The sequence below is a fragment of the Marmota flaviventris genome, chromosome 7 (assembly GCF_047511675.1).
Source record: "Marmota flaviventris isolate mMarFla1 chromosome 7, mMarFla1.hap1, whole genome shotgun sequence".
NCBI lineage: Eukaryota > Metazoa > Chordata > Mammalia > Rodentia > Sciuridae > Marmota > Marmota flaviventris.
The window spans coordinates 70613975-70639887 of NC_092504.1; the positions used below are offsets into that span (position 1 = coordinate 70613975).

At 36.0% G+C, this 25913-nt stretch overlaps 1 protein-coding gene across 2 annotated transcripts; it reads right to left on the reverse strand.

The window, feature by feature from the left end:
• Positions 1 to 7979: 7979 nt before the first annotated feature.
• On the reverse strand, positions 7980 to 22131 carry LOC114096358 (17-beta-hydroxysteroid dehydrogenase 13). Of its 2 annotated transcripts, XM_027939849.2 has the most exons (7): positions 21922 to 22131; positions 19477 to 19584; positions 18372 to 18503; positions 16177 to 16283; positions 14315 to 14452; positions 13331 to 13447; positions 7980 to 8263 (listed from the first exon to the last, which is right to left on the reverse strand). In XM_027939849.2, exons 1-7 carry the CDS (start codon positions 22129 to 22131, stop codon positions 8173 to 8175), a joined length of 903 nt encoding a protein of 300 aa, XP_027795650.2. In that variant the 3' UTR covers positions 7980 to 8172. The 2 variants fall into 2 exon arrangements, with proteins under 2 accessions (XP_027795650.2, XP_027795651.2); XM_027939850.2 differs by lacking the exon at positions 19477 to 19584.
• Positions 22132 to 25913: the final 3782 nt, after the last annotated feature.

Sequence of the window (25913 nt, forward strand, 5' to 3'; positions counted from 1 at the left end):
GTTTGATTTTAGTGATTACCTTAATACTTTCATAAAATATTCCCTTAGGTGGTATTGAGTAAAATAAGCTGAATAAAAACCATCTTTTTCTGGAATCACTTTCAAGCACTAAATTTCAGATTAAAATGTTGTTCTTTTAGTAAACATAATGTAATTTCATTAATAGAATAATTTATTAGTACATGGGATTTTAATAATGACACATATGATTTATTTGCAATTATTACATTATTACATTATTATTACATATTACATTTATTTAATCATTTATTCATCATATAAGAGATGGCAAAACAGGCAATGAAAATTTTATTAGTAACTGAGGCTTTGCTTCACGCATTATTATGGTTTTAATGTGAGGCGCCTCCCAAAAGCCCATGGGTGAGACAATGCAAGAAGATTCAGAGGAGAAATAATTGGATTATGAGAGCCTTAACTCAATCAGTGAATTCATCCTCTGATGGAATTAATTGAGTGGTAACTGAAGGTGGAGAGGTTGTGGCTACAGGAGATGGGTCATTGGGAGTGTGCCTTTAATATATATTTTCTATCTGGTAAGTGGAGTCTCTTTCTCTGCCTCCTGATCATCATGTGAACTTCTTCCCTCCACCACACTCCTCTGCCATGATATTCAGCCTCACCTTGAGCCCTCAGGAATGAAGTCAACCTTTGAAACCATGAGCCCTCAAATAAACTTTTTCTCCTCTACAATTGTTCTGGTCAGGTCTTTTAGTCACAGCAGCAGGAAAGCTGACTTTTTCCTTAGAAGGATAATAAACAAGCACTAATGTTGAAATGCCAATAGGCTAAGAGTCTTTGGAAAGAATTGTTTTTCCAAAGCTAATAAAGTCTAAAACCTCAAAGCATAATAACTTAAGTGGCCTACTTTGACCGTTTATCTATGTCTTAGTTCATTTTCTGTTGTTATAACAAAATGCCTTGTGGTAAAGGAAAAAGGCTTGGTGAGCTTACAGTTTTGGACATTCAAGAGCATGGCATCACCCTTGATGAGCTCTGGTGACATTCTATGGCAGATGGTGTCACATGGTGGAAGTGTGTATAAAAAGAGATCACATGGTAAAGCTAGAAACCAGAGGGATTCAGAGGTCAGGTTGGTCATTTTATAACAACTCACTCTTGAGAGAACTAACTGGGGTCCTACAAGGACTACATTAATCCCTGCAGAGGGCAGTGTCCCTAAGGACCTAATAACCTTGCACTGGGCTCCACCTCTTAACGGTTCTACTACCTCTCAGCATTGGGTCACTGAGGACCAAGCTTCTAGTATGTGAGACTTTGAAGGATACACACAAGCCATATTCAAGTCATAACATTCTGTAATCTATTCCAAAATCCATTACTTTGATTCATTACTTTAAAATCAACTGTCATCAACCAGAAGGAAAGGAACCAGAGAGCATCAGCAACCAGGACTTAAAAACAAGTGACTCTCAAAGTTAACATTTCAAATGAAAAGGTTTAAGGTTTTATTTTATTCCCAGTAAAAGTATACCTTCAAGCCCTCAAGAGAGGAAAAGGAAGAAAAGTCAAAAACAATAAACCTAGCAGTGCTGAGACCTCTACTTCAACAAGGGCCAAGATGGTCTGGCAGTGGCCTTTCTCAGATCTTGTCTCTGAGGGGCTGGCAGAGAAACAAATGGCACTTGGAATATGCTTCTTGGTTTCTCTGTTCACTCTCTACCTGTTCTTTCCTGAATGAAAAGAAAAGTGTTGGCTTTAGATAATTTTTCAGAGTTATCTGAGATAAGTTAAAAACAAAATCAAATAGAAATATATTTCAAGTCACCCAGAATCTTGTCTTTTAGATTTCATCTTTAGGATCAGTCAATAATATGTTATAACATTTTCCTACTAAAAAAAAGAATATCTGGAAATATGAATATTTCCCTAAGCAACTTAAATACACATAAAAACATTTTCCCCATAGGAAAAGGGCACAACTATCTCATATATTTTATGTTTACAAAATAAAAACATGATTTTATATCTTAAATATTTATTCATTCTAAAAAAAGAGAGTGAAAGTTACATGGTGTTAGTTCAACCAGGAAAATATATTTCATCATTATGACATCCTTTATCAATGTCTATTACTGTGCAGAAAAATAGCATGCATTGAGTGACTTAAAGCAGCCACATTATGGGTTCATAATTCCATGGATTAAATATAAGCACTGCATGGCTGAACTCCCACTCAGAATTACACAACAGAAATCAAGGTGTCAGCCAGGGCTATGATCTTATCTGGTTTCCTAATCCTCTTTCAAGCTCCCCACCAATTGGCAGGATTAAAATTTCCTTGCAATTGTGGACTGACCTCCTGTTTCCCTGTTAGTTGTGGGTGGAGGACTGTTTTCAACTCTTTGAGGCCACCTCTTGCCATATGCCATCTATAAAATGAATGAATGTTGCTTTCTTCCAGGCCACTAGAACATGTCTCTATGACTTCTCCTGGAACCAGATTGAGAAAAATTCTTTGCTTTAAAAAATTTCAGACAGCCATATGTGGTGATGCAACCCTGTAATCCCAGCACCTCCAGAGGCTGAAGCAGGAGGATCACAAGTTCGAGGCTCTAAGCAACTTAGGAAGATCTTGTTTCAAGATAAAAAATAAAAAGGGCTGGGGATGTAGCTCAGTAATAACTTTGGGTTCAGTCTTTAATACTGCAAACAACAACAAACTCATGTGATTTGATTAGGATCACAAAGAAAATCTCCTTTTCTTGAAGCAAATTGTGTAACACGACTCAACCTCATCAGGGTAAAATCCATCGTATTTATAATCACAAGGATTATGCAGGGCATGTACAATAGGGAAGGGAATCTTGGACGCTATCTTGGAATTCTGCTGCTCACATGTTCTTTTACTATAATGATTACTAGAGGAACAGCGTTTCTAAGGAGTAGGTTTAAAAAAAAAGGAAAAGAAAAGAAAGACAGTCCCAAAGAAGAAATGGTCCCAATGAAGATCAAAAGAAGTCAGGGTAAAAAAAAAAAAAAAAAAAACTTGTTATTGTTGTGTGATGAGACAGAAATCTTGACTATAGTGATTCCATTTTGTTTAGTGACTCCATTTTGTGAAACAGCCATGCCAACTAGAAAGGTCATGACTGGGGCAAGTTGTTTTTCCTTTTGTTGTGGATACCCTCAAGAACATGGAACTATCTAACTGGGCTTTGTTTCTGTAACTGGGGTAACTGGGCTTATTTTGATTGGCTAACCCTCCCACTTCTGTTAACTTGCTTGCTTGCATTAGCTAAACCCCCTAACATCTCTTTTGTGTGTTTTTTTTTTTTTGCTTAAATATGAAGCCAACTTGAAGGGGGTACACCACTCTGACTATCTCACTTTTAGAGAGTAGAGTTTCCACTGCTGGCCAGCAATAAAGGCTTAATTGGAATGGCAATGCATGGTCTGAGAGTTATTTGAGGGTCTCGGTTTGATCCTCAGCACCACATAAATAAAATAAAGGTGGGCTGGGGTTGTGCCTCAGCCTAGGTCGTGCAAAGCCCTGGGTTTGAACATCAGCACCACATAAAATAAGTAAATAAAATAAAGGTATTGTGTCCACCTAGAACTAAAAATATTTGAAAAAAAACGAAAAAGACAAGGAAGATCAGTTGAGTAGACAAAGGGGAATAAAGGAAAGGGAGGTGGGATAGAATAGGGAAAGATGGTGATGTAACCTTCCTATGTACCTATATGAAAAAACCAGAATGAATCTCACAATCACATACATTCCCAAGATACTAATTTAAAAAATAGACTCTAAGATAAAAAAAGAAAGGGGAGTTTGAAAAGAGAAAGGGTGTAATAGAAGAGAGGTGGAAGATAAAATGCACCAAATAATTGGACAAAGTATTGAATAGTGAGTACAGAGCCATCAAAGGGTAAGAGATTTTGGGAAACAAAAAGGAAAAAAAATCCAAGTTATTGAAATTAGATGTGGTAACAAGCAATTTAGATTTTGAGTTGTTTGAGAATATTTAAGTCTTAAATATTCCCAAGTTGGCCTCAAATTGAAAAATCACAAAATCTCTTGATATAATGGATCATTATTAGAGTCCAATAGCTAAATAATTTTGCGTTTTATAGGTGTTTTGGTGTGAATTTATGAATATCATCTAACTGTATATGGATTGTGAAGCTAATTTGAATGGGAAATGGTTATATATTAGGCAAGTCAGAATGTGTTTTCTCATAATTTGACTGTGATTTCTGTTACTATAAAAGATTGTCATCAAGTTCATGCCATTTAAGTTTCCTATAATCTCATACTTGTTTTAAGCAACTGGTAAGAATTGATCATATATAATATATCCAATCAAAGAAGAGGGTTTCAGCAAAACACCTGGCATATGTGAAGAAGTGAATTGAAAAAGAAATCATAGTTTATCTAACAACCTTTAGATATAAGAGGAACAAAAAACAGAGAAGTTTGAGAGAACCCTTAGGGCAGGGTTAGAATTCCCATCTTGTGGTTTCTCACATAGTTTGTGAAGATATGAACACAAATGTAATTGGATTTGATGCCGTTATCACATATTTAGAACAGCTTTTGGTCACACGATGCTGCATTAAATTCAAAGCTAATGTCACAAAAAAGCAATGTGTCTCAAGCTTTAGTGCACATTATGTAGGGATCTTTTGAAAATGAGGATTCTGACTTAAAAATCTGGGGTGAGTCCCAAGAGTTTGCATTTCCAGCACACTTTCTGTGATGGCTACAAGGGCAGAGGGCAGTCCTAGGATGAGTCTTTTGGGCTTCCCTCCTTGTGAAAGTGGAGAACTTTAATGTTAGATGTTAATATTATCTTTGGAAACATTATCATATATGCAATATAAGATGTAGAGGCTAACTCAACATTGTCTCTTCAGTCCTGTATTCACTTGGGTTCCTTTAAGCTCTGTGTAAATCTGGAGGTGATCAGCAGTATCACTATTAGACCTGGCAAGTGGGAACCTTGTCCTAGTCCTGCAGCTCAGGAGCCTTGCTCTTTGGAGTGGCCTTTTTGAAAGTTTTAAATCCTCTTTTGGTGGCACTTCTGTTTCTCCCCTTTGGGGTACTCTCTCTCCTCCTGCATATATGGATTACAAGATATCCTGGAAAGCTCTTGGACTTATATCTATGGGGCCCTGTTTCCTGGCTATGCTCCAGGAGGTTCACCCAGAGAGCAGATTGTTACTGCTGGTTGGCAGATATTTCTTTTGCTGGATCATGTGAGATTGGGCTTCCAGAATGATGCTCGCATATTTATTTTGAGTGATGTTCACTTACATCAGACATAGTTCTAATTCAGGGCTTTGAGTGTTTATTATCTGTGTTCTGAACATGGTTTCACCCCTGATATGTAACATCCAAGGGCTGCAGGGATGGGATCAAATATCCTTGACATTAACTTGCCAGTAATTTGCCACTGTCACTCAGAACAGTCGCCCCATCTCCTCTATGTCATGGGTCAGGGAGTCTTTTGGTGGGAGACTGTATCTACTTCTTGTGAGGGCTCTCTAGATTATTGCTTCTCCATACCAATAGATCATTCTGATTGATGTAGTGATGCTGTGTTCTCTATGACTGGTGTTAAGCTGTCCCAGAGGAGGGTCAGACATTCCTTGTACAAAGGGGACTGCTGATTTTGTTCTCCTGGGACAAAATAATTCCCTCCTGCTGGAAGTGATGAATGGGAAGCAGGGTGCAGTCAACATGAAAAGTATCAATCCTGGGAATGCAGTGTTTAAGGCTGAAACAGTTCAAGACAAGTCATGGTTGGAAGATGTGTTGTTCTGTTATGTTGTAACATTCTATATAATAAATCAAATCTATCTAGAATTCAAATTTATCATTTGTGTTTTCCTGTATAGCCTGGGTTAATCTTGAGTTCATGGTTATTACCAAAGAAATGCAATACTCATCTGTCACAGTGGATGATATTTCACAATGCACAAAGTAATGGTGAAATACTAAATAAATAGTAGTACAATATTGTTTTAGTCAGCTTTTTCACTGTTGCAACTGAAAGAACCAATCAGAACAATTGTACAGGAAGAAAAGTTTATTAGAGGGCTCACGGTTTCAGAGGTCTCAGTCCATGGACAGCAGAATGTATTCCTTGGGGCTCCTGGTGAGGCAGGACATTATGGTGGAAGAGTATGGCAGAGGAAAGCAGCTCACATGGTGATCAGAAAGCAGAGAGAGGTCTCTATTCGCCAGATACAAATATATACCCCAAAGCCACGCTCCCAATTCCCACCTCCTCTAGCCACACCCTACCGCTTCAGTTACCACTATCAGGCTTGATCTTTCTTGCATTGCCTCACATGTGAGCTTTTGGGGAACACCTCTCATCCAAACCACAACAGACATTTCAGAAGGTAGAAAATTCATATTATTCCAATATAAACATGTTACAAAGAGCCATAGCATTATAAGTAATAACAGTATTGTTACCCCTTTTTTGTAGTGACAGGTATGAAGTTGACAAGGAATGGCTTATTTGATAATAAAGGAAATAAAGAAATAACTCCTGGACCAAACAAGAAGAGATGATACCTGGGTATCAAGAAGGATTTTACAGGGCTGGGGCTGGGGCTGAGCAGTAGCGCACTTGCCTGGCACGTGTGAGGCACTGGGTTTGATTCTGAGCACCACATATAAATAAATGAAGGTCTATCAGCAACTAAAAAAATATTTTAAAAAAGAAGGATTTTACATGCTCTGACTGGACAATAAACTAATAGCCCATTATTCCAAATCTTCAGTAAACCACAATACCACTTGCACATGAACTATGAATTTTATGATACATCTTTATTTAAGTAGTTTATATAGATAAGATCATTTTAAAAAGTATTTGCCTATAGATCTGCACTCTAGTGGCAGTCCTGGGACTGGTGGGAGTGAGGAGATGGAGATTATCATAGTAAAACATTTAGAAACTCAGCTGGAATTTATAGGAAAGAAGTCTACATTCACAATATTCAAGAAAAAAATGGGCAAAAATAGTTCATTTGTGCTTCCAGGCATTTCTTTCTTTTTTCTTTTTCGGCGGACACAACATCTCTGTTTGTATGTGGTGCTGAGGATCGAACCTGGGCCGCACGCATGCCAGGCGAGCGCGCTACCGCTTGAGCCACATCCCCAGTCCAACTTCCAGGCATTTCTGTGAGCTTTATTTAGAAATGATTAAAACCAAAAGTGGAATTAAAACAGAAAATTTTGGGCCAAGGGCATACCTCAGTGGTAGAGCTCTAGCTTAGCATACACAAGGCCCTGGGTTCAATCACTAAAAACTAAATAAAAATAAAACAAAAACAAAAAGAAAATCAAAACCAAAAACAACCCCCAAAATAGGAAGTTTTATTTTTTGTGGGGATTTATTTGGGTAGATTATGGTGTTAATATGTGTATAACTGAATATTTTTTAATTGGCTGGTATGTTTAGTAATTGCTCAATAATGTACAACAAAAACCAAATATGTACAAGAACTTCCATCAAGTAAAAGACTAAGGTGTTGAGATTTCACAATTGCAAATCTGTGTAAATATTTGGCTCACCAAGTTAGATAAACAATATAGCTCATTATTTACTCCCATGCTGTGAGAAAAACTGAACATTAAAGACAGATTATTAGTAAAATAAATTCTTTTGTAATTCATATAATCAAAGAAACAAGACAAAATTTTCATTGTTTACAAAGTGCCAACTCAAAGCAATATTAAAATCCTTCATCAAAATAGAAATCATTACAAATAATTTTTGGAAGGCAATCTGGCAGTATTTTATGGAATTTTAATGGTTTGCCTTATTGTTTACTTATGTAGTAATTTAGTTTATAAAATATTTGCACAACACTGCAAATATCTATGTAAAAACATACTTACTATCTTTTTTCTTGGTTGCCTAATGAACACTGTCTTAATCCTTTCCTGCTGCTGTAACAAAATACCACAGACAGGGTTATTTGTAAACAGTAGAAATTTATTTCTCACAGTTCTCTAGTTTTGAGACATAGAAAGGCAATTAGTTTTGCTGCTAGTGCCAAATCAATGTTTTTAATATAAACATCACTGGAAAATGTGAAAGAACGCTTTGAAGCATTGACTCTGTGCTTAGATTCACATCATAAATGTGCATACATCTTTGTCATACATCATTTCATTCTGGTTTTGTGACCAACCACTGCTTCAAATTGTATATTCTGTATACGACTTAAAGCTGCCAAGGCACGTTCAGGAAGAAACCTACATTAAAAAAAAAAAGAAGAAAAGAAAAATTTAGTTTAAAAATCACTGACTCCAAAGTCATTAGTTTGTTGTTAGTTAAAATGGCCTGACCATTGAGTTATCTAGCTTGTATTTAATTTTCTTCTCTTTCTTAGTGCCCCTCTCTTTTGTGTGTCTTTTAGCATTAGTAGTCCATATTGCAGGCAAACATAAAGAAAACACTGAACATAAAAAACACTCTTCTCACCCTCTCATCTTACGTAAAATTGTATGAGATCTTATATCTTTGATGATCTAAAACTGAAGATCTGAACTCATTGCTGAAACTGTTGCTTAATCTTGATGTCAAGACCATATAGACAGACAGCACAAGAACACACTCCATCCATTTCTCCACCTCTCCTTAAGTAGAAACTGAGTATCTATTACATACTTTATAAAAAGATGAACTAAAGTACTTAAAAAATATCCAGTGCCTTAGGAATTTATTGTTTAGTGGGGAGGCTAATATAGCAAACTTGAAACAATCAATGAAAAATATCAGCCACATACAGTTAAGGACTGGAACCATGAAGAGGGTTAACATGGGCTGGAATGTCAGAAAAAAATCTTCGAAAGACAATTGTATGTTCAAGGATGGGAAAAATTTTGATAGACCAATGAAGGAAAAGAGTATGACTAAATGGAAAGAGACAGAAATAACGTGTTCTGCAAAGAAAGTCATATTGGAATTTTGGTACTGTTCTCTAATTAAAGATTCAATTCCCTGCCTTGGGATGGGAGGCTAGAAGATGAGGGAAGGATCAAAGGGGCAAGGGAGATGAGGCTGGGAGAAGGACAAGGATAAGAAAAGAGCTGGTGCAGGCCTTTCAACTACTCATGAAAAGAAACCTTCATATTAGTAGTTGTATCTGCTCACAAAATGTCTCTCTGAAGAGGAAGTAAGCGTAAAGAAGACTAACTATTCAGGGAGGGAAACCCAGTGGCTTTTATGTACAGGTCCATCTCTGGGGACCATACTTTCTGAGGGGCCTCATCTAGCCCCTTCCTGGGTCTCTGGAAACCTACTATAAAGAAGCAGGAAACAAAAGCCAGTTTGACTTTGGCACTTGCTTTCACCCCAAGGGAAAGTGGCAGCTGGTGGTATCTGAGTCTCTCCCTAGTGGTTGTGGGTTCTCTCAATTATTGGGAGATCAAGTAGACAAAAAAAATCAGTAGCGCTATAGAAACCGAATAACTCTATCAACCACTTTGACCTAATTGACATTTGTAGAACCCTCATTGAGAGCAGAATACTTATTCTTTTCAGGTGTACTTGGAACACTTTCCAAGATATACCAATGTATATTCATCTATACTATATATTAATCTCTGGTATGAAACATATCGGAGATATAAAACATATCTCAACAAATTTAGAATATTTGGCTAATACAATAGAATTAAATTAGAAATGAACAGCAGAAAAATCTCTAGAAAGTTTCCCCAAATATTTAGAGACTAAAAAACATTTCTAAAGAGTCCATAATATAAAATAGAAAATATTTTGAACAGAATGTAAATAAAAACAAAAAGTATCAAATTTTGAGGGACAGAACAAAAGCACTACATTTGGGGAAATTAATAGCAATAAATGATTTTTTTTGAAAAAAATGATATATATATATATATACACACACACACACACACACACACACACACACAATAGAATACTATTCAGCTTCACAAAAGAAGGAAATGTATAACATGCAACAACATGGATGAATCTTGAGAACATTGTTCTAAGACATAAACCAGTCACAGAAATGCAACTACTGCATAGTTCCACTATATGAGGTATTCTAAAATTGTCAAATTCAGAGATCCAAACAGTACAATGGTGGTTTCTAGGTACTGATGGATAGAGAAATGGGGAGTTAATAATAATAGAATTTTAGCCAAACAAGATATTTGAACAAACTAGGTGGGTGTGGTGGTGCACACCTGTAATCCCAGCAACTGAGAAGGCTGAGGCAGGATCACAAGTTTGAGACCAGATTCAGTACTTTAGGGAGATTCTCAGCAATGTAGTAAGACTCTGTCTCAAATCTCAAAAACAAAGAAAGGAAGAAAGGAAGGATGAAATAAATAAAAAGAAAAAGACTGGGGATATAGCTCAGTGGTAAAACACCCCTAGATTCAATCCCTAGTATAAAAAAAAATAGCATAAACTCTAGAGATCTGAAGTGCAACATTGTATCTATGATCAATACCAGTGTAATGTACATTTATAAATCTATTTAGCACTGGTTGTCAGAGTGAGGGAGTTACTGTTGTGCCAATTCTTCCCACTTAGGGGGGACCCACTCTGGGTGATTGTACTAGTATTATCCAAAAATGTAGCTTTTGAGTTTGCTCCAGTTGTTGATAAATTGAGTCTTACTGAAGAGGACTAAAATCCTGATGTAGGTATTCAGTGTCTTAGCACAGTATCTTTTCATCTAGAGGTAGCTTGAAGCGAAGGGCTGAAGGCCAGGAATCCTGAGGAGTGGGAAAAGCCTTCTAGCATGGGTGATGAGGCCTGATTTCAACTTGAATTTCACTTTTTCCCCTCATCAGGTCTGAGCCTGGGACCACTTATGTGACCTTTCTGAGCCCCAATTTCTGAACCTGTAAGAGGAATAATAATTATTTGGCCCTGAAGGATTACTGTGAAGTTTATATTAGATAATATGTCCTATTCACAGGTATTTGGCACACACAGAAAGAATTGACTTTTCCTAGATGGTTTGGGTTCATCTTCCCCAAAAATCAATTGTCTGAATCTAACTGACCTTTCTTATGAGATATTAATAATTAAATGGTGTGATTTTCTCATCATTATGACACATCAGAGAAATATTAACCAATTAAAGTAATATGTCTTTCATCATCTCATTTGAGTGGGTAGACTCTTAGTTTTCCTCTATTGCTTATAACACTGATATTGTCACATTTACACTTTTTTAAAACCATGGCTTATGTTTTATATTTTTATGTATTTTATTTTATGTATTGTATTTTAAAATATAAATATCATTAATATAAAATTTTCTTTTTCCTTTGAATTCCAGTCCTAGAGAAATGTTTCTAGTTTTAATATTTCTATTAAAAGATCACCCCACCCCCCAAAAAATAAAAACCAAACTGTTAAGATGTAGATTTCATGTTGTGTTCCTAGCACAATAAAATAAAAAGGATAAAGTATCAAGTCAATTAATTCCTCCACATTAAGAAATTAGAAAAGAGAAAATTAAATGAAAAGTAAGTAGAAGCAAATTATATATATATTAAAGGAGAAATTAATTAGAACATAAAAAAATGGGAAAAATTAATTAAACCAAACACAAGTTTTTTGAAGAGATCAATAAAGTGGACTTCTAACTAGATTATGAGAAGAGAAGGAACAGAAATTATAGGTACCAGGAATAAGAAATTCTAAAGAGTTAAAGGACAATAAAGTAGTGTAATATACAAATTTATGTCAGTATTTTTGACAACTTAGATGAAATGGAAAAAATTCCATGAAAGACACATTACCAAGAATAAATAAGTAGCCCCCAAATTCCTATGGTATTAAAGAAATTAGAATTGTAATTACAAACTATTCCCTCTATGAAAATTATAGGCCCAGTACTTTTGCTGGTGAATTCTACCAAATGTTTACAGAGGAAATAATACAATACCACAAAAAGTATTCCAGAAAATAGAGGTGGGAATGCTCTCCAGTTCACTCTATGAGGTCAGTATTACCCTGGTATAAAATCAAACACAGTACAAGATAGAATTGGTTTATCTTTTAGAATGAATCAATGTAATTCATAATATTAAACTAAAATGGAAATATCATAAGAATTTCTCTATATATTCAGAAAAATCATTTGACAAAATTTTTGTCAAAGTAGTAAAAGAAGGGAAATCCCTCAATCTGAAACCAGAGCACCTGTGATAAAAAATAATTTATAGCTAACATCATATACAATAGTGAAAGGCTGAACATTTTCCTCTTAAAATCAGGAAGAACACTTAGATGCATGCTCTCTCTAGTTCTATTCAACACTGAATTGAACTGGAGATTCTAGTCAGTATAACAAGACAAGAGGGGCTGGGATAATGGCTCAGTAGTAGTACTCCGCCTCGCACGTGCAAGGCCCTGGATTTGATCCCCAGTCCCACATATAAATAAATAAAATAAAGTTATAAAAGAAAAATGGCAAGAAAAAGAATTAAAATCATGTAAAGGGAGAAATAAAAATTTCTTTTTCAATGATTGTATAAAAAATCTGATAGAATCTACAAAAGATCAGTGAGTTTAACAAGTTAGTTTAGCAAGGTTATAGAGTACAAGAATGAAATGCAAAAATGAAATATGTGCTAGCAACAAACAATGGAGAAAGAAAAAAATTTAAACATGCCATTTGCAATACTTGGGATAAATCTGAGGAAAGATGTGAAAAACCTGAAACTGCAAAACTCTGCCTAAGGATTTTTAAAAAATACTTACTTTTTAGTTTTAGGTGGACGCAATATCTTTATTTTACATTTATGTGGTGCTGAGGATTGAACCCAGTGCCTCATGCATGCTAAGTGAGCGCTCTACTACTGAGCCACAACCCCAGCCCCTTGTCTAAGGATTTGAAGAAAACAAAACAAAACAAGAAAGATAGATTGTGTTCTTGGATTGGATGAAATCAATAGTGTTATTATGTCATTTCTCCTCCAGTTGGTCTATAGTTGAAGATCAATGCAATCTCCAACAACATCTCAGCAGATTTTTAAAACATAGAGCTTTTATTAACTACTTCACTATATTATGTGCTTTTAAAACTGTCCTTCCTTCTGTTTGAATAGTCTTTAGCAAAGATTGGCCAGAGATGGTAGAGAAAAGGAATCATTTTCTATTTTTGAAATGAGTGAGAAAAAAAGAGGGAAAACTTAAATGTTCATCCCAGGAATGGAGAGTCTCCATAACAACTTTTACAACTGAAAGATTGTCAATAGTATAGTTCTATGGACAAAGAGTACAAATAGTCCATTTGTGTTTTAGGTGTTCTGTGCTGTACTTACTTTTCCAGTATTAGAGAAATACCAATATATGATGGAACAAAAATCATTTTCTTATTAGTAAGTATTCCATCTATCAGACTTCTTGCAACTTCATCTGTCTCTAATACAGGCCATAATCTGTGATTAAAAAGAAAAAGTTTATTTTCATTTTTAAAAAGATTTATTTATTTAAGTGCTAGGGATTGAGTCCAAGGCCTCACGTGTGTGGCTAAGCAAGTGCTTTACCACTGAGCTAAACCTCAGGCCCCTAGTTTCAATGTTTTTCATTAATGAAGATAGACAAATTAATAGATCCTTTCACCAAAATTAGAATTAGGTTTTAAAATGTTCCAGGTTCTACCACACAAATGTCACTTCCCTCTTTCCCACACATCTCATGTTGATATTTTGTTAATACAATCTTATATTTTTTCATATCTAGTAGGTGTATTTCTTAGCTCACACAGTATAAATACCAAAATGACAGAGAAGTCTTAGATGGTAAGGAATAGAGGAGCCAGAGAACAAAGAAGAATATGTTAGTTCTGTGGCCACTGCTGTGGACAGTATAAAACTGGCACATAGCCTTACCTTTCCATACTGTATTTGTGGAGGATGACCCACTATTGGGAAAGGGGATATTAGGTATAATTCAATGTGGAGGTGTGGTTTCCAGGAGAGAAGGCTTTCTCCATTACCTTAAGTGTGCCTCACTAACCCACCCCTCCCCACTCCTGCTCACTCTTGGCACCCAGGTGTGTATTCACCTTTTTGCTGGACACAAATACCAGTTGCCTAATTAATTGGAATCTGATCACGCCTGCTAGTCCCTAATTTGTTTTGCCCCCCTTTATTTGTTTAACGTCAAAGCAAAACTTAAAGGTAATAAAACAATTTAAAAGGAACCTCCCATTTTCTTAATTAACCAACTTAAAAAGTTTCTCAGATAGTTTTCATATCAATTTCTCATGCCATATTCCCATCCTAACTTGATTTTGACTTTACCTTGTGCTTGGGTTTTTGGTGAACCCAGTATCCACAAAAACTGGGCAGAGACATGAGGTTTTGATACCAGTTTTCCCCAAGGTTTCAAGTTCTGCTGTCAGAGCCCTGTGAAAGCCAACAGCCGCAAATTTGCTGGAACTGTAAGAGAATAACCAACCATCATCAGCTAAAAGAGAGCAAGGCAGTCAGCTATCTGTAAGAAAGCAGAATCATTTGATTTGAGAACAAGAAATCAAATCCCCCAAATCGTCTCCTTGTGATTTTTCTGAGAGGATGAATGGTCATTAAGTTTCATTTACATTTTCATATATGTTTAAACAGAATTCTGAATGTACCAAATTGCCTTTTTCTTTTTTGTTGCTGGGTATTTGAACCCAAAGCCTTGCTCATTCTAAGTGTGTGCTCTATCCTTGGTCCCTGTGCCCAGTTTCTTAACTAGCAACCATAACAAAAGAACAATTATAACTTTATTGGCTGGCCCAATGCTCACTTTTCCACCCTACATATAGCATTTTTCCATTCAATCTTCAAAATGTTTTCTAATCAGTTTTTTTTATTATTATTATTTTATTTAGAAAATACCAATCATGAAAAACATATTTAGAAATACTGCAAAACTAATATCTGTTTGGACAAACTTCTGTGGGACTCCGAATGTTTTTCTGCTTTTGATGACTGACCTGATAGTTTCCCTCTTGACACTGGTGCCACTTTGTCATCTCAGCACATGTCTTTATCTTTTTTTTTCTTTTCTGATTTTTGAAATGAAGATATTAAAATATAGGTTGTCTTAAAGATTCAATAAAGTACCTACCATATGTATGCTTTATCTATGTAGATTTATTTAAGTATTATGTAGATTTATTTAAGTATTAATTATATAAATGCTTTTGACCGAGGTGACACATAAAAACAGTAATGTTAGATAATGGTTGTTTTCTCCAAGGAGAATGAAAGAAAAACTATTATTACATTGAGTTTCTGCATTTCTAAATATTAAAACAACAGAAATGTTTAATCTGTGAAATTCTTATTTGCATTTTAAGATGACCAAGGAAGATTGGAACAGCCATATGTGTGTATAATAGCAATCTACCCTATGTTGAAATTTAACTGTATCTGTGACTGCATTCAGTGTCAGAGAGAATTTGGTTCTTGACTCATTTAACCTTGAATGTGTATATATAAGTAAATAATAGATCAACTAACTGCCAACCCACACATCTACCCATTGATACTCATGTGTTGGTAGAGATTTTTCTGAGGTTAATGTAAAGCTGAAGTAAGAAAGGGAGATACCATTACAGAGTATACAAGGAAAGATATCTTGCAAACAGTATATGCTGAAGGCCTCCTACTTCCTTTTTTTTATGTCCTTAATAGAGCCTGGGGGTGTGGTGTTTGCATTGTTTTTACTCAGGTGGAGGCCTCTCTACCACACGTGAGCACACACACATGCACAAATGAACTTTCACTATTCAAACACCCACTGGAAAATGTTTTGATGCAGAGTCCACTGTGGTTGGCTTATCTTGGACAGACATGCCATGCCATAGATTTGCATTCGTTTTAACTTCTGTATATTTTGTTTCTTATGCTATGTGTTTCTGATTTCTTCTATCAACATCTCTTTATTCCAGGAAGTTATGGAAATATACTTGGTATTTCTACTTTCTTACATTACTCTATAGAGGAATTTTCAAAGATATTTAAAATAAAATTACAATCATTAAAAAAATTATTCTAACTTACTTTTCAAATTCTGCAACTCCAAATTACTGTGCTGTGAGCATTGAAATTCAAAGACTAATAATCACTCAAAAGTACAGAAATACATAGCACTGCTGGCAAGTAATACTTACCAATATGGGATAAGATAGGGAATTACTCCATGGCCACACACTGAAGCCACTGTGACAATGTGGCCGTAATTTCTCTTTATCATTGAAGGAAGAAGTGCTTTTATGATCTTAATGCCAATGTAGAAAGAAGAAAAACAATGATAGAGGCATTAGGTTTCTAAATCAGGTCATCTTATTTTTGTTAAGACATAAGGGCAGACTGGGGATGTGGCTCAGTGGTAGAGTGCATACCCAGCATGTGTGAGGCCCTGGATTCCATGCCCAGACCACAAAAAGAGAATGGCATTTGAGAGAACTTTCCAATGAAATAAAATAATTGCAACATTTTATGACAATTTCTACAAAATGAGAGAAATGAAAAAGATAAGCATGTATTGGTTTTTAGCTGGCATTAAACACTGAACCTTGTCTATCATCTGCTAGGAACACACCTCAATATTCCCCTTTCTTCTCTCCAGAATACATATATGCATGAGTGCGTGTGTGAAAACACACACACACACACACACACAAACACACTAGTTCCTTTTTGGATATGTCATCTAAACAATGTTATTATTATTTCAGTGTTTTTCCAGTGGAGATAGAACTCAAGACCTCATGAATGGTAGGTAAGCAGTGTGCCATAGACTTATACCTCCAGCCTCTTGATTAAGGGAGAAATTCAGTCTTCAGAATTGAAAGAAATCCCTATGGTAATCTGGTATTTTGTAATTTTGATTGGGGATTCATCATTCTAATTACAAGAGTTGAAATCTTTTGTACCTGTCAAACAGTTGAGAAGAATGAACTAAGAGTCATATGGAGACCCAAACTGTTATAAGATATGAGTAGATTCAGCATCTTCCTATTTGTAATATTATAGAAATTATATTTAGTATTATATATATATATATATATATATATATATATATATATATATATATATATATACTACAATATACTAAATCTGTAATACATATATAGTATTATACGTCCATGTTATAGGAAACAAAAAGCCTTTCTTTTTCCCTCCAAACCTTACTGTTTTGTGAAAAATATCAATAATATTTTATAATCCTACCCCATAGACCCTATATAAATTTATTAGGCTAAAACTACCAAACCAAGCCACTTAGAAATTGTGGACCCATAGAAAGTATGAGGAGATAATGAATGCTTATTGTTGCTCAAACTTCTGAGTTTTGTTATGCAGCTATAGATAGCTAATGTATGGGTCTCTGGGTAGTTTTGTGGGCATGATCATCAATTCATATTGGCATGTGTGAGGGGCTGGGAAAGGTAAAGGGAGGCATCTCTTTTCTGTCTTCAAGAATCCAGATTTGCCCCAGGTTCTACACTAATAGTAGGCCTGGAAGATTGATTCATATAAATGCTTTCCACAAAGGCGGTTGAAATTCATATTTTAGTTTCCCACAAAACTAACGAATTATAAGAGGTTTCTTGAGCTTCTTTCTCTCCTTCCCATCCTTTCTTTTCTTCTTTCCTTTCTTTCCTTCTTTTTGTGCTGGACATTTAACCCAGGGCCTTGACACATTCTAGACAAGTGCTATACCATTGAGCTGCATATCCACCCCCTTTGAAAACACATTTTATTTTATTTTTCTAGTTTGAAAACACATCTTATTTTGAAACAGGATCTCACTAGGTAGTGCAGGCTGGCCTTGAACTTTTGATCCTCTTGCCTAAGCCTCCTGAGTAGCAGGGATTATAGGCATGCACCACCTCACCCAGCAAGCTGTATTTCTAAATTTTAGCATTCCATGGGTCTGGAACTTATCTCAGAGTCCTACCCAGAAGTGTCCCAAACTGCTGTATACATTTAAGTACTTTCTTTGATGTCTTTTCAGTTGTATATTTCCTCTAGAGGTTTGAAAAGACATCTACTGATGACTGACCCTCAACAAAGCTCCACAAATATTTGATAAGGACCTGGTACTTGCCAACTGTGTATTCAATACTGGTGGATAAGACAGATCAAGTGGCTTATATTCTGGTGTGTTGTGACCAATTGAACTCTAACCTTCCGTCAGAGACTGTGGCTCTTACCAAGCAAACTTGATAATTCCTGGTTTAAGAAAAAGATTTGGTGTGTTTCCCACACCCAGATGTGTGAACTCAATTATGAACTCCATGTGTCTTCAATGAAGGCATACAGATGTGCACAGATCAGAAATATTTCTGATTATACTCACCCAAAAATGTCCCAGGATGTTGACTTCAAATGTTTTGGTAATTTCCTCATCCTTGGTACTAAGAAGATCAGCTGGATATATTGCTCCAGCATTATTCACCACGATGGTTACATCACCCACTTCTTTCTTTATCTTTTACAATGGAAAGGACACATCAGTTGAGTTATACAAACTCAAAAGTTTTGGGGCTGATATCATCCATATTTTTTATTCTACTAAGTGATGTCTCAGAGTTTAGGCATGAAAAAGCTTCTAGTTCAAATAATAGATGCAAAGGCAAAACTTTCATAAATGTGGGCTAAAATTCTTTTAAACATCTAAATTTTAGTACCAATACATAATGGGATTTTGAAATCTTATCAATAAGGTAACTTTAATATTTGTGTTGATAAATTGATATATAAGTTCTGATTACATATTTTTCAAGTGCTGATTGAGTTATCACAGTTCCACCACCTACAACTACATGATCTTTGTCTGGATTAACCTCCTTGAGCCTTAATTAGCTTATCTACAAAATGAGATTAATAGAACCACTGAACTAAACTAACTTAAAGAATACAGTAGTTTATTGAAGTGTTAGGTTCATTGTGTGTACTTGATATTTGTTCTTTTAAAATTTGTTATAACGTCTTTTTTTTTTTTCAAACTGGGGATTGAACTCAAGGCTCTACCACTGAGCTGCAACTCCAGTCCTAGAATTATTATAACTATTATTACATTTTCCTTACTAGAGTAAATGATAACTACAATTTTAAAATCTTACAAAGGAAATATTAAAGGAAGAAAAATTACTGCAAAAATACCAGGACTGAAAACTAGCAAGTAATCCATTTTTCCTACTGATAAACCTTTTGTCAGTTACTCTGAGCCACTGCTCAAACTTCTGATCAGAATGAAATCAAACCACAATATGAAACCATCATAATGAGCAGAGTTGAGTGGCTTCTCTAGAACAAAAAAAGCGTACATATCCTTCTTTTGTCACATTACTTCATTTGGCAGTAAAGTCTAATTTAAATCAGTCATGAAGTACCTTTTATTTTGCATGTCAGGGGCCATTGATAACAAAATGTGTGACCTGAAGTCACGGGAGCTGTCTCACCTGATTCACGGAGCTGTAAATCTCCTCTCGGCTACTGCAGTCGACCACAAATGCATGCACAGTGGCCCCTAATTTTTGACATTCAGTTGCAGTTTCCTCAACACCATGCTGTAATTGGGGGGGAAAATATTCAGGAAAGAGTGGAAGAAAAAGCACTGGACAAGAAAATTTTTAAAAATATTAAAATTCACATCCAGAGTACCTCCTTATTTTTAAGAAACCTCTTGAGAGAGATTGTTTGCTTGCATTTCTGAAAAATTAGAATTCTCCTCAAGATTTAACATCTGCTGACTTTTATAGACGGTTATATGTTTTTAAAAATTATACTTTTCCCCTCACAATTTATAAACTATTCTCTGTGGTAAAGAGGTGAGGACATGTCAAAGTCCTTTCCTCCATTATTTGGGTTCATCCCTGAGGGAATGGTGGCTGGTTTTCCTTTACCAGCACTGCCTCCCCTGCATTCTCTGTATTTCATGATTTGGGGTAAACCCTGGAGCAGCAGCCTGAAATCCCAAAGAACAGTCTTTAAAGAGCCCAGGACTATTGTAGCAAAGCCAGTGTCCTTTCAATTAGCCTTTTGAGGGGTTGCAGAAGAGTAAAAGGGGGATGGGTCAGGAGAGTCACTGACTTCAGCTTCAGCAGGTAGCTTGCTCACTGCCAGAGTGCATGGAGGACTATGTAATTCTCCATTCTGTCTGTAGATTCAAGGTCATAAGCAGCATTAGTAACCAGAGCTTTCATCCGATACTTTGATGAAGAAAAAATTCTTGAGTTATATCATTGAGCTAGAGCACTGCAAAATGTGGTGCCTTGTCTTTTTATAAATGAAATGCATGCTTCATTTGCAGCTTCAGTGTGCATTGTGAGCTCCTCTTTTCACTGTGTTCCTAAAGCAGCAGTTTCGATGGAACAAGGGCCAAACTTGCCTCTCATCTTGGAAGGCAAAAGAAACCAGCTATGACAAAAACCCAGTTGGTCCTTGACTAAATGAAAACTGAATTACACCCGATAGCCTTAGAGCAAGTCATTTAATATTTTAATATTTAACCATAAAATTCAAGGATTTGCAGAGAATTTTACAAGGTTGGGTTACCCATCATTCAGGCAGAACCTTAAGTCCTTTTTAAATAACTTCTTTCTAATTTTATGTTTGCCTTGTCACTGGAAATGTTAAAATTGAAAAAAAAAAAAAGTAATAGATATAGTCCTCTCTCCAAAAAGACATATCTGGAAAGAGATCCAAAGGTTAAATTTTCATGGATTTATGAAATAAATGCCTGAGAAAAGCAGATAACAATTTTCTCAATTTGTAAATTCTTGTCCTAATCTAGAAAGTTTATTGGAATTTCTTCAACGATCAAATTCATGCCAAGTCATTTTCATATGTCAAATCGTTTTCATCTAATATACAAATGCTCCTATCTGTTAAGTAAGGAAATACCAACTTTTTCTTGAAAGTTATTCTTCACTATCCAGAAAGAACCAGAGAAGAATTAGTTCCTAAAGTTCAGGAGATATTTTCAAAGTCCCTAGGAAAATAGGTGTCAACTAGACATGATGGCAAGGAACATGAGAGTAATAATTTAATGGCAATTTAAATCTCATTGTGATTGGTGGAAGATCTGGTTTTCAAAAAAATTTTGCAAGTTTTCCAATCTTAAATTTTTTTGGTACATATATTCATGATTTTATGAGAATTTATGAGTTTAGGGAAAACCATATACAACCTCAGTTATTTCAGATTTTGGGGAGGTAGTTAAGATAGCATTTACAAACAAGAATACAAGAGAAATATGAATATCCAAGAGAAATCTTGACTCCCTGCACTTAGATTTTATTTAACATATCTAATGCTAACCATGTGCTAGGCATTATTCTAGGCACTTAAAATACATACTTAATGCTCTTGTCTAGGAGTTGGCAACATTTTTCCTCAACAGGCCTAAGAGTGAATATTTTAAGAGTATATGTGTGAGACAGGAGGCACTAAGGGTTTCAGTAGCATGTTCTTCTTTGTGTTTTATTTTGATAACCCTTTAGAAGTGTTAATATTATTCTTAGCCTAGGCTGTCACAGGATAGATTTGGCCCTTAGCTATAATTTGCTATGGTTCTTGATACCCCTAAGGTATTATCCCCATTTCAGATTTAAGAAGGCTGAGACAGAGAGAACTTGTGACTTGGCTAATTTAAGCAGCTTGGAATGATCCTGGCTCTATGTTTTTTGTTATACTGTGCATAATGACCTTACTTTCAAAAAAATCACTGCTCGGGTCTTAATTATGTTCCCTTCATATAATCAACCTGATGCAAATGTATAATAAACTCCAGAAAATTTAACCAACTCTCATAAGAGAAATATGAAGATAAGCAATGCTAAATCAAGAAATAAAATATGAGTCCTACTTTGTGAGTTTAAAAGATTTGGCATTACATCCATTACCTTATTAATATCCCAAAGAACCAGTCTGCTTTTCCGCTTTGCAAATTCATAGGCAGTCAGCCTGCCTATTCCATGCCCAGCTCCGGTAATGAGAACAATCTCTCCAGCCACAGATTTTCTCCTTCGGGGAAGGAAAAACTTCACCAATGACTCCAAGTAGGAGTAGATGATGGTGACCAGAAGCAGGAGGATATCCAAGACAATGTTCATGGCTTAGCTCTACCCTCTTCCTCTGGCTATCTTTGTGTAGTCCTCAGAATGAGATGGCCTCTGCACAGAGCACCAGTGAAGACCTGTGTGCCCAGGTGTCGACAGCAGAGCTAGATGAGGAAGGCTTTTGTGTTCTGATGAGTCAGAGCCACCTCTTGAGTTTTTGAAGTGATGCCAGTTGCTAGCAAAAGCTTAGCACAGATCAAGGGAAAATGATCTTTGGTCATGTTTGTCTTAGAGCTGTTGTGTACCATGTTTCAACATGAAATTTAACCTCTAGAAGTAATTTTAGAGGTGAAAGATAATAGCCTGGTATCTCTCTGTAAATTGAGTGTGTGTGTGTGTGTGTATTTATTTTTTCAGAAGAGAAAAGGAGAAAGTAAGATCATTATCTCAAAAATTAAAACATGGGTCAGTGAAATGTAGTGGTTTTGATGTTATTCACAAAATTTCAGCATTAATACTATATTTCAGCTAACTAATCATCTTACATATGATTTTCATTTCTCAGAAAAACTTCTGAGGTTGAGGGAGATTTTAGGTTATGTAAGACAATCAGTTCCCTTTATTATGATATTTGAAAGATCATTTGACCAGGTGTTAGAAGTCTTGACATCTGACATCTGTTTTAGTTCAGGTAACTTTAACAAATTACATAAACTTATGTTGGCTTATAAGCAGTAAAAAAATTATTTCTCACTGTTTGGGAGGCTCTGAAGTCCAAGATTGAGGAAATGTTAGGTTCCAGAAGAGTCTATGTCTAGTGAGGACTGGCTTTCTGGTTTATAGACTGCTTTCTTTTCACTATGATCTCACAAGGCAGAAAGAGGAAAGGAACTCTCTATGTTCACTTTCTAAGGGCCTCATCCTACTGGCCAAGTCCTTATGATCTAATCACCTTCAAAAGGTCCTATTCATAATACTATCACATGGGGGTTATGCTTTCAACATATGAATTTGAGGGGAACACATTCAGTCTTTAGCAACTTCCTAGCCTAGTGAAAGAACTCTTGTCCATCAATAGATGAATGGTATGAGATACATAAACACACACACACACACCATATATGTACATATATATGTATATATATATATGGTATGCACAATGGAATATTATTCAGCTTTTAAAATGATAAAGGACTTTTTCTTTTCTGGAGGCTAAGACAACAGATTGGTTCCTGGACAAGTTAGCAAGCCCCTGTCTCAAAAAATTTCTAGAGATGATGTAGCTGAGTAGATTGAACTTCTAGGTTCAATCTTGGATCTAATTCCCAGTAATGAGAGAAAAAAAAGGAAGGAAAAACACATGCTACAACATGAAGGAAGCTCAAAGACAATATGCCAAGTCACATAAGCTAGACACAAAAGTACAAACATGGTATGATTTCACTTATAAAAAGTGCCTAGAGTAATCAAGTATATAGAGATAGAAAGCAGAATGGTGGTGGCTAAGGGACGCAGGTAGGGAGCATGGGGTGTTACAGTTTCAGTTTGGGATGATGGAAGTTCTGAAGGTGGGTGGTGGCAATGGTTGTACAGCAACAGGGATGCACTTCATGCCATTGAACTGTGCGTTTAGAAATGGTTAGAATGGTACACTTTGTGTTGTGTATGTGTGACTTTAAGTAATCCCTTTTATTTTTTCTCTGTTTTAGTTTCCTTTTCTGGAAAATATAGATAAAGCTCGTTTTACCCAATACAGACCTTTTCCCCACATCACAATGTCAACCTTCCTTTACACAAGGCAGTTATAAGGATCAAAGAGAGAGCATACATATGAAATGGCTTTACAAGTAGCTTGCTAAGTTGCCCAGGCTGGCCTTAGGCACTTGGGCACTTGTGTCATTCTCTTACAACCCTCTTGTCTTAGCCTCCAGAGTAGAAAGGTTCCTTCATTTTAAAAGTTGAATAATATTCCACTATTTATGTACTGTACCATTCATCTGTTGATGGACAGGAGTTCTTTCCACTCTTTGGGATGGTTACAGAAATGAAATAATAGTAATAGTGTTACTATTACTATTGAGCTCATGTGTTAGTGCAAGAAGGTTTAGAGGAGAAATATTAACCCAATCGGTAATTTAATTCCCTGATAGGGATTAACTGAGTGGTAACTGAGGTGGTAGGGTATGGCTGGAGGAAGTGGGAATTGAGGCATGGCTTTGGGTATATTTTTATCTGTCAAGTGGACTCTCTCTGCTTCCAGATCACCATGTGAGCTGCTTCCCTCTGCAGCACTCTTCTTCCACAATGTTCTGCATCATCTTGAGCCCCAAGAAATGGAGCCAGACATCTTTGGATAGAGACCTCTGAAACTGTGAACCCTCAAATAAACTTTTCCTCCTCTACAGTTGTTCTGTTGGATCTTTTAGTCACAGCAGCAAAAAAGCTGACTAAAACACATAGTAATGGGCTGAATTTATTAAGCACACACCATATGCCAGGGACTATGAATATTTAATCCTCCCAATATATAATTGAGGTGGAAACCATTAAAATCTGTATTGTATAGATGAGGAACTGATATTAGGGCAAATAAGTAACTTGTTGACAGTTACATGACTGGTAAGAAGTGGAATGAAAATTTAAGCCCAGAAAGTCTGATTCTGAAGCCCCAACTTGTAACTTAACAAGTTTCTGAATTAGCGCTGCTTTTGTACTACAGGGTACATGAGTGCATATCTGAGAGATTTTTTTGATTGCCACAAATCAGTCATGCTACTGTCATCTAGTGGGTAAAGGCCAGGGATGCTGCAACATCTTACAATGCATGGGACAGTCCTGTGCATTGTTTTGTTTTGTGTTTTTGTGGGGTTGGGGATTGAACCCAGGGTCTCATGCATGCTATGCAAGTGCTGTACTGTTGAGCCACATCTTTAGCCCCGTCCTGTGCATTAAAACAGAGAATTATCCAGCCCCAAATTTTAGTAGTGGTGAGTCTGAGACCCTCTGACCTATGCTATACCATTTTGCATCGGAGAGAGTATAATTGGTTAAGTTTGAAACTCGAGTATGTGTACACACAGACGCACACACAGATATGTGTATATATGTATATATAAGTGCTTGACTATTCGGCATGCAGTTTTGCAGTGTTATTTATATAAACTCTTAAATATTAACATGGGTAGGTTAGATTAATTCTCATGCTGGGCTGCAATGCAGAAATCTGTTTTCAGGTTGAGTGTCTCTAAAGGCAACAGTCAGTTTGCTCAGAGGGAGCTAGACCAGAGGACAACACCATCTAAATCCGTATGCTACTGATATACATCTGAAAAACCGTTTAAAAATTTATAGAGTCTAGATTATTTTGTTTCTGGGGTATTTGTGTTATCCAAGAAATAAGAAACACCAAGAAAGTGAAAAACAATATTTTTCTCAAATAGTTTGGATGCTTAAAACTTTTTGTCTATGAGATTACCTAATGAAACTTGGGAGGCTGAGGCAGAAGGGTCATTAGTTCAAAGCCAATCTCAGCAACCTACTGTACCCTGTCTAAAAATAAAAAGGGCTGGAGATGTGACTCAGGGCAAAGCAATCCTGGGTTTAATCCCTAGTACCACAAAGGTGAGAAGAGAGAGATATTACCTGGTGAACTACCATTTTTGTTTTCTGTTCCTCAAATATATAGGTTCCTATATACTTCCTTCAATAATGCTAGAAATATACAATCTACTCCCTGTTCCCTGCCCTCCCTACCTAATTTTTGGAGACATTTTGTTTGTATGTCTTTATGACACCATTAGCTTCATTTTAACATATTTTAATAATAAAAATGTTTA

What these genes read in the sequence shown, in the direction of transcription:
- LOC114096358 (XM_027939849.2), bottom strand. Translation starts at nt 22,131, where the DNA reads ATGAACATTGTCTTGGATATCCTCCTGCTTCTGGTCACCATCATCTAC. An exon ending in TTTACAGCTCCGTGAATCAG is followed by an intron (nt 18,504 to 19,476) that starts GTGAGACAGCTC and finishes CCATTGTAAAAG; the next exon opens with ATAAAGAAAGAAGTGGGTGA. An exon ending in ATTTCTCTAATACTGGAAAA is followed by an intron (nt 8,264 to 13,330) that starts GTAAGTACAGCA and finishes TTTTTAATGTAG; the next exon opens with GTTTCTTCCTGAACGTGCCT.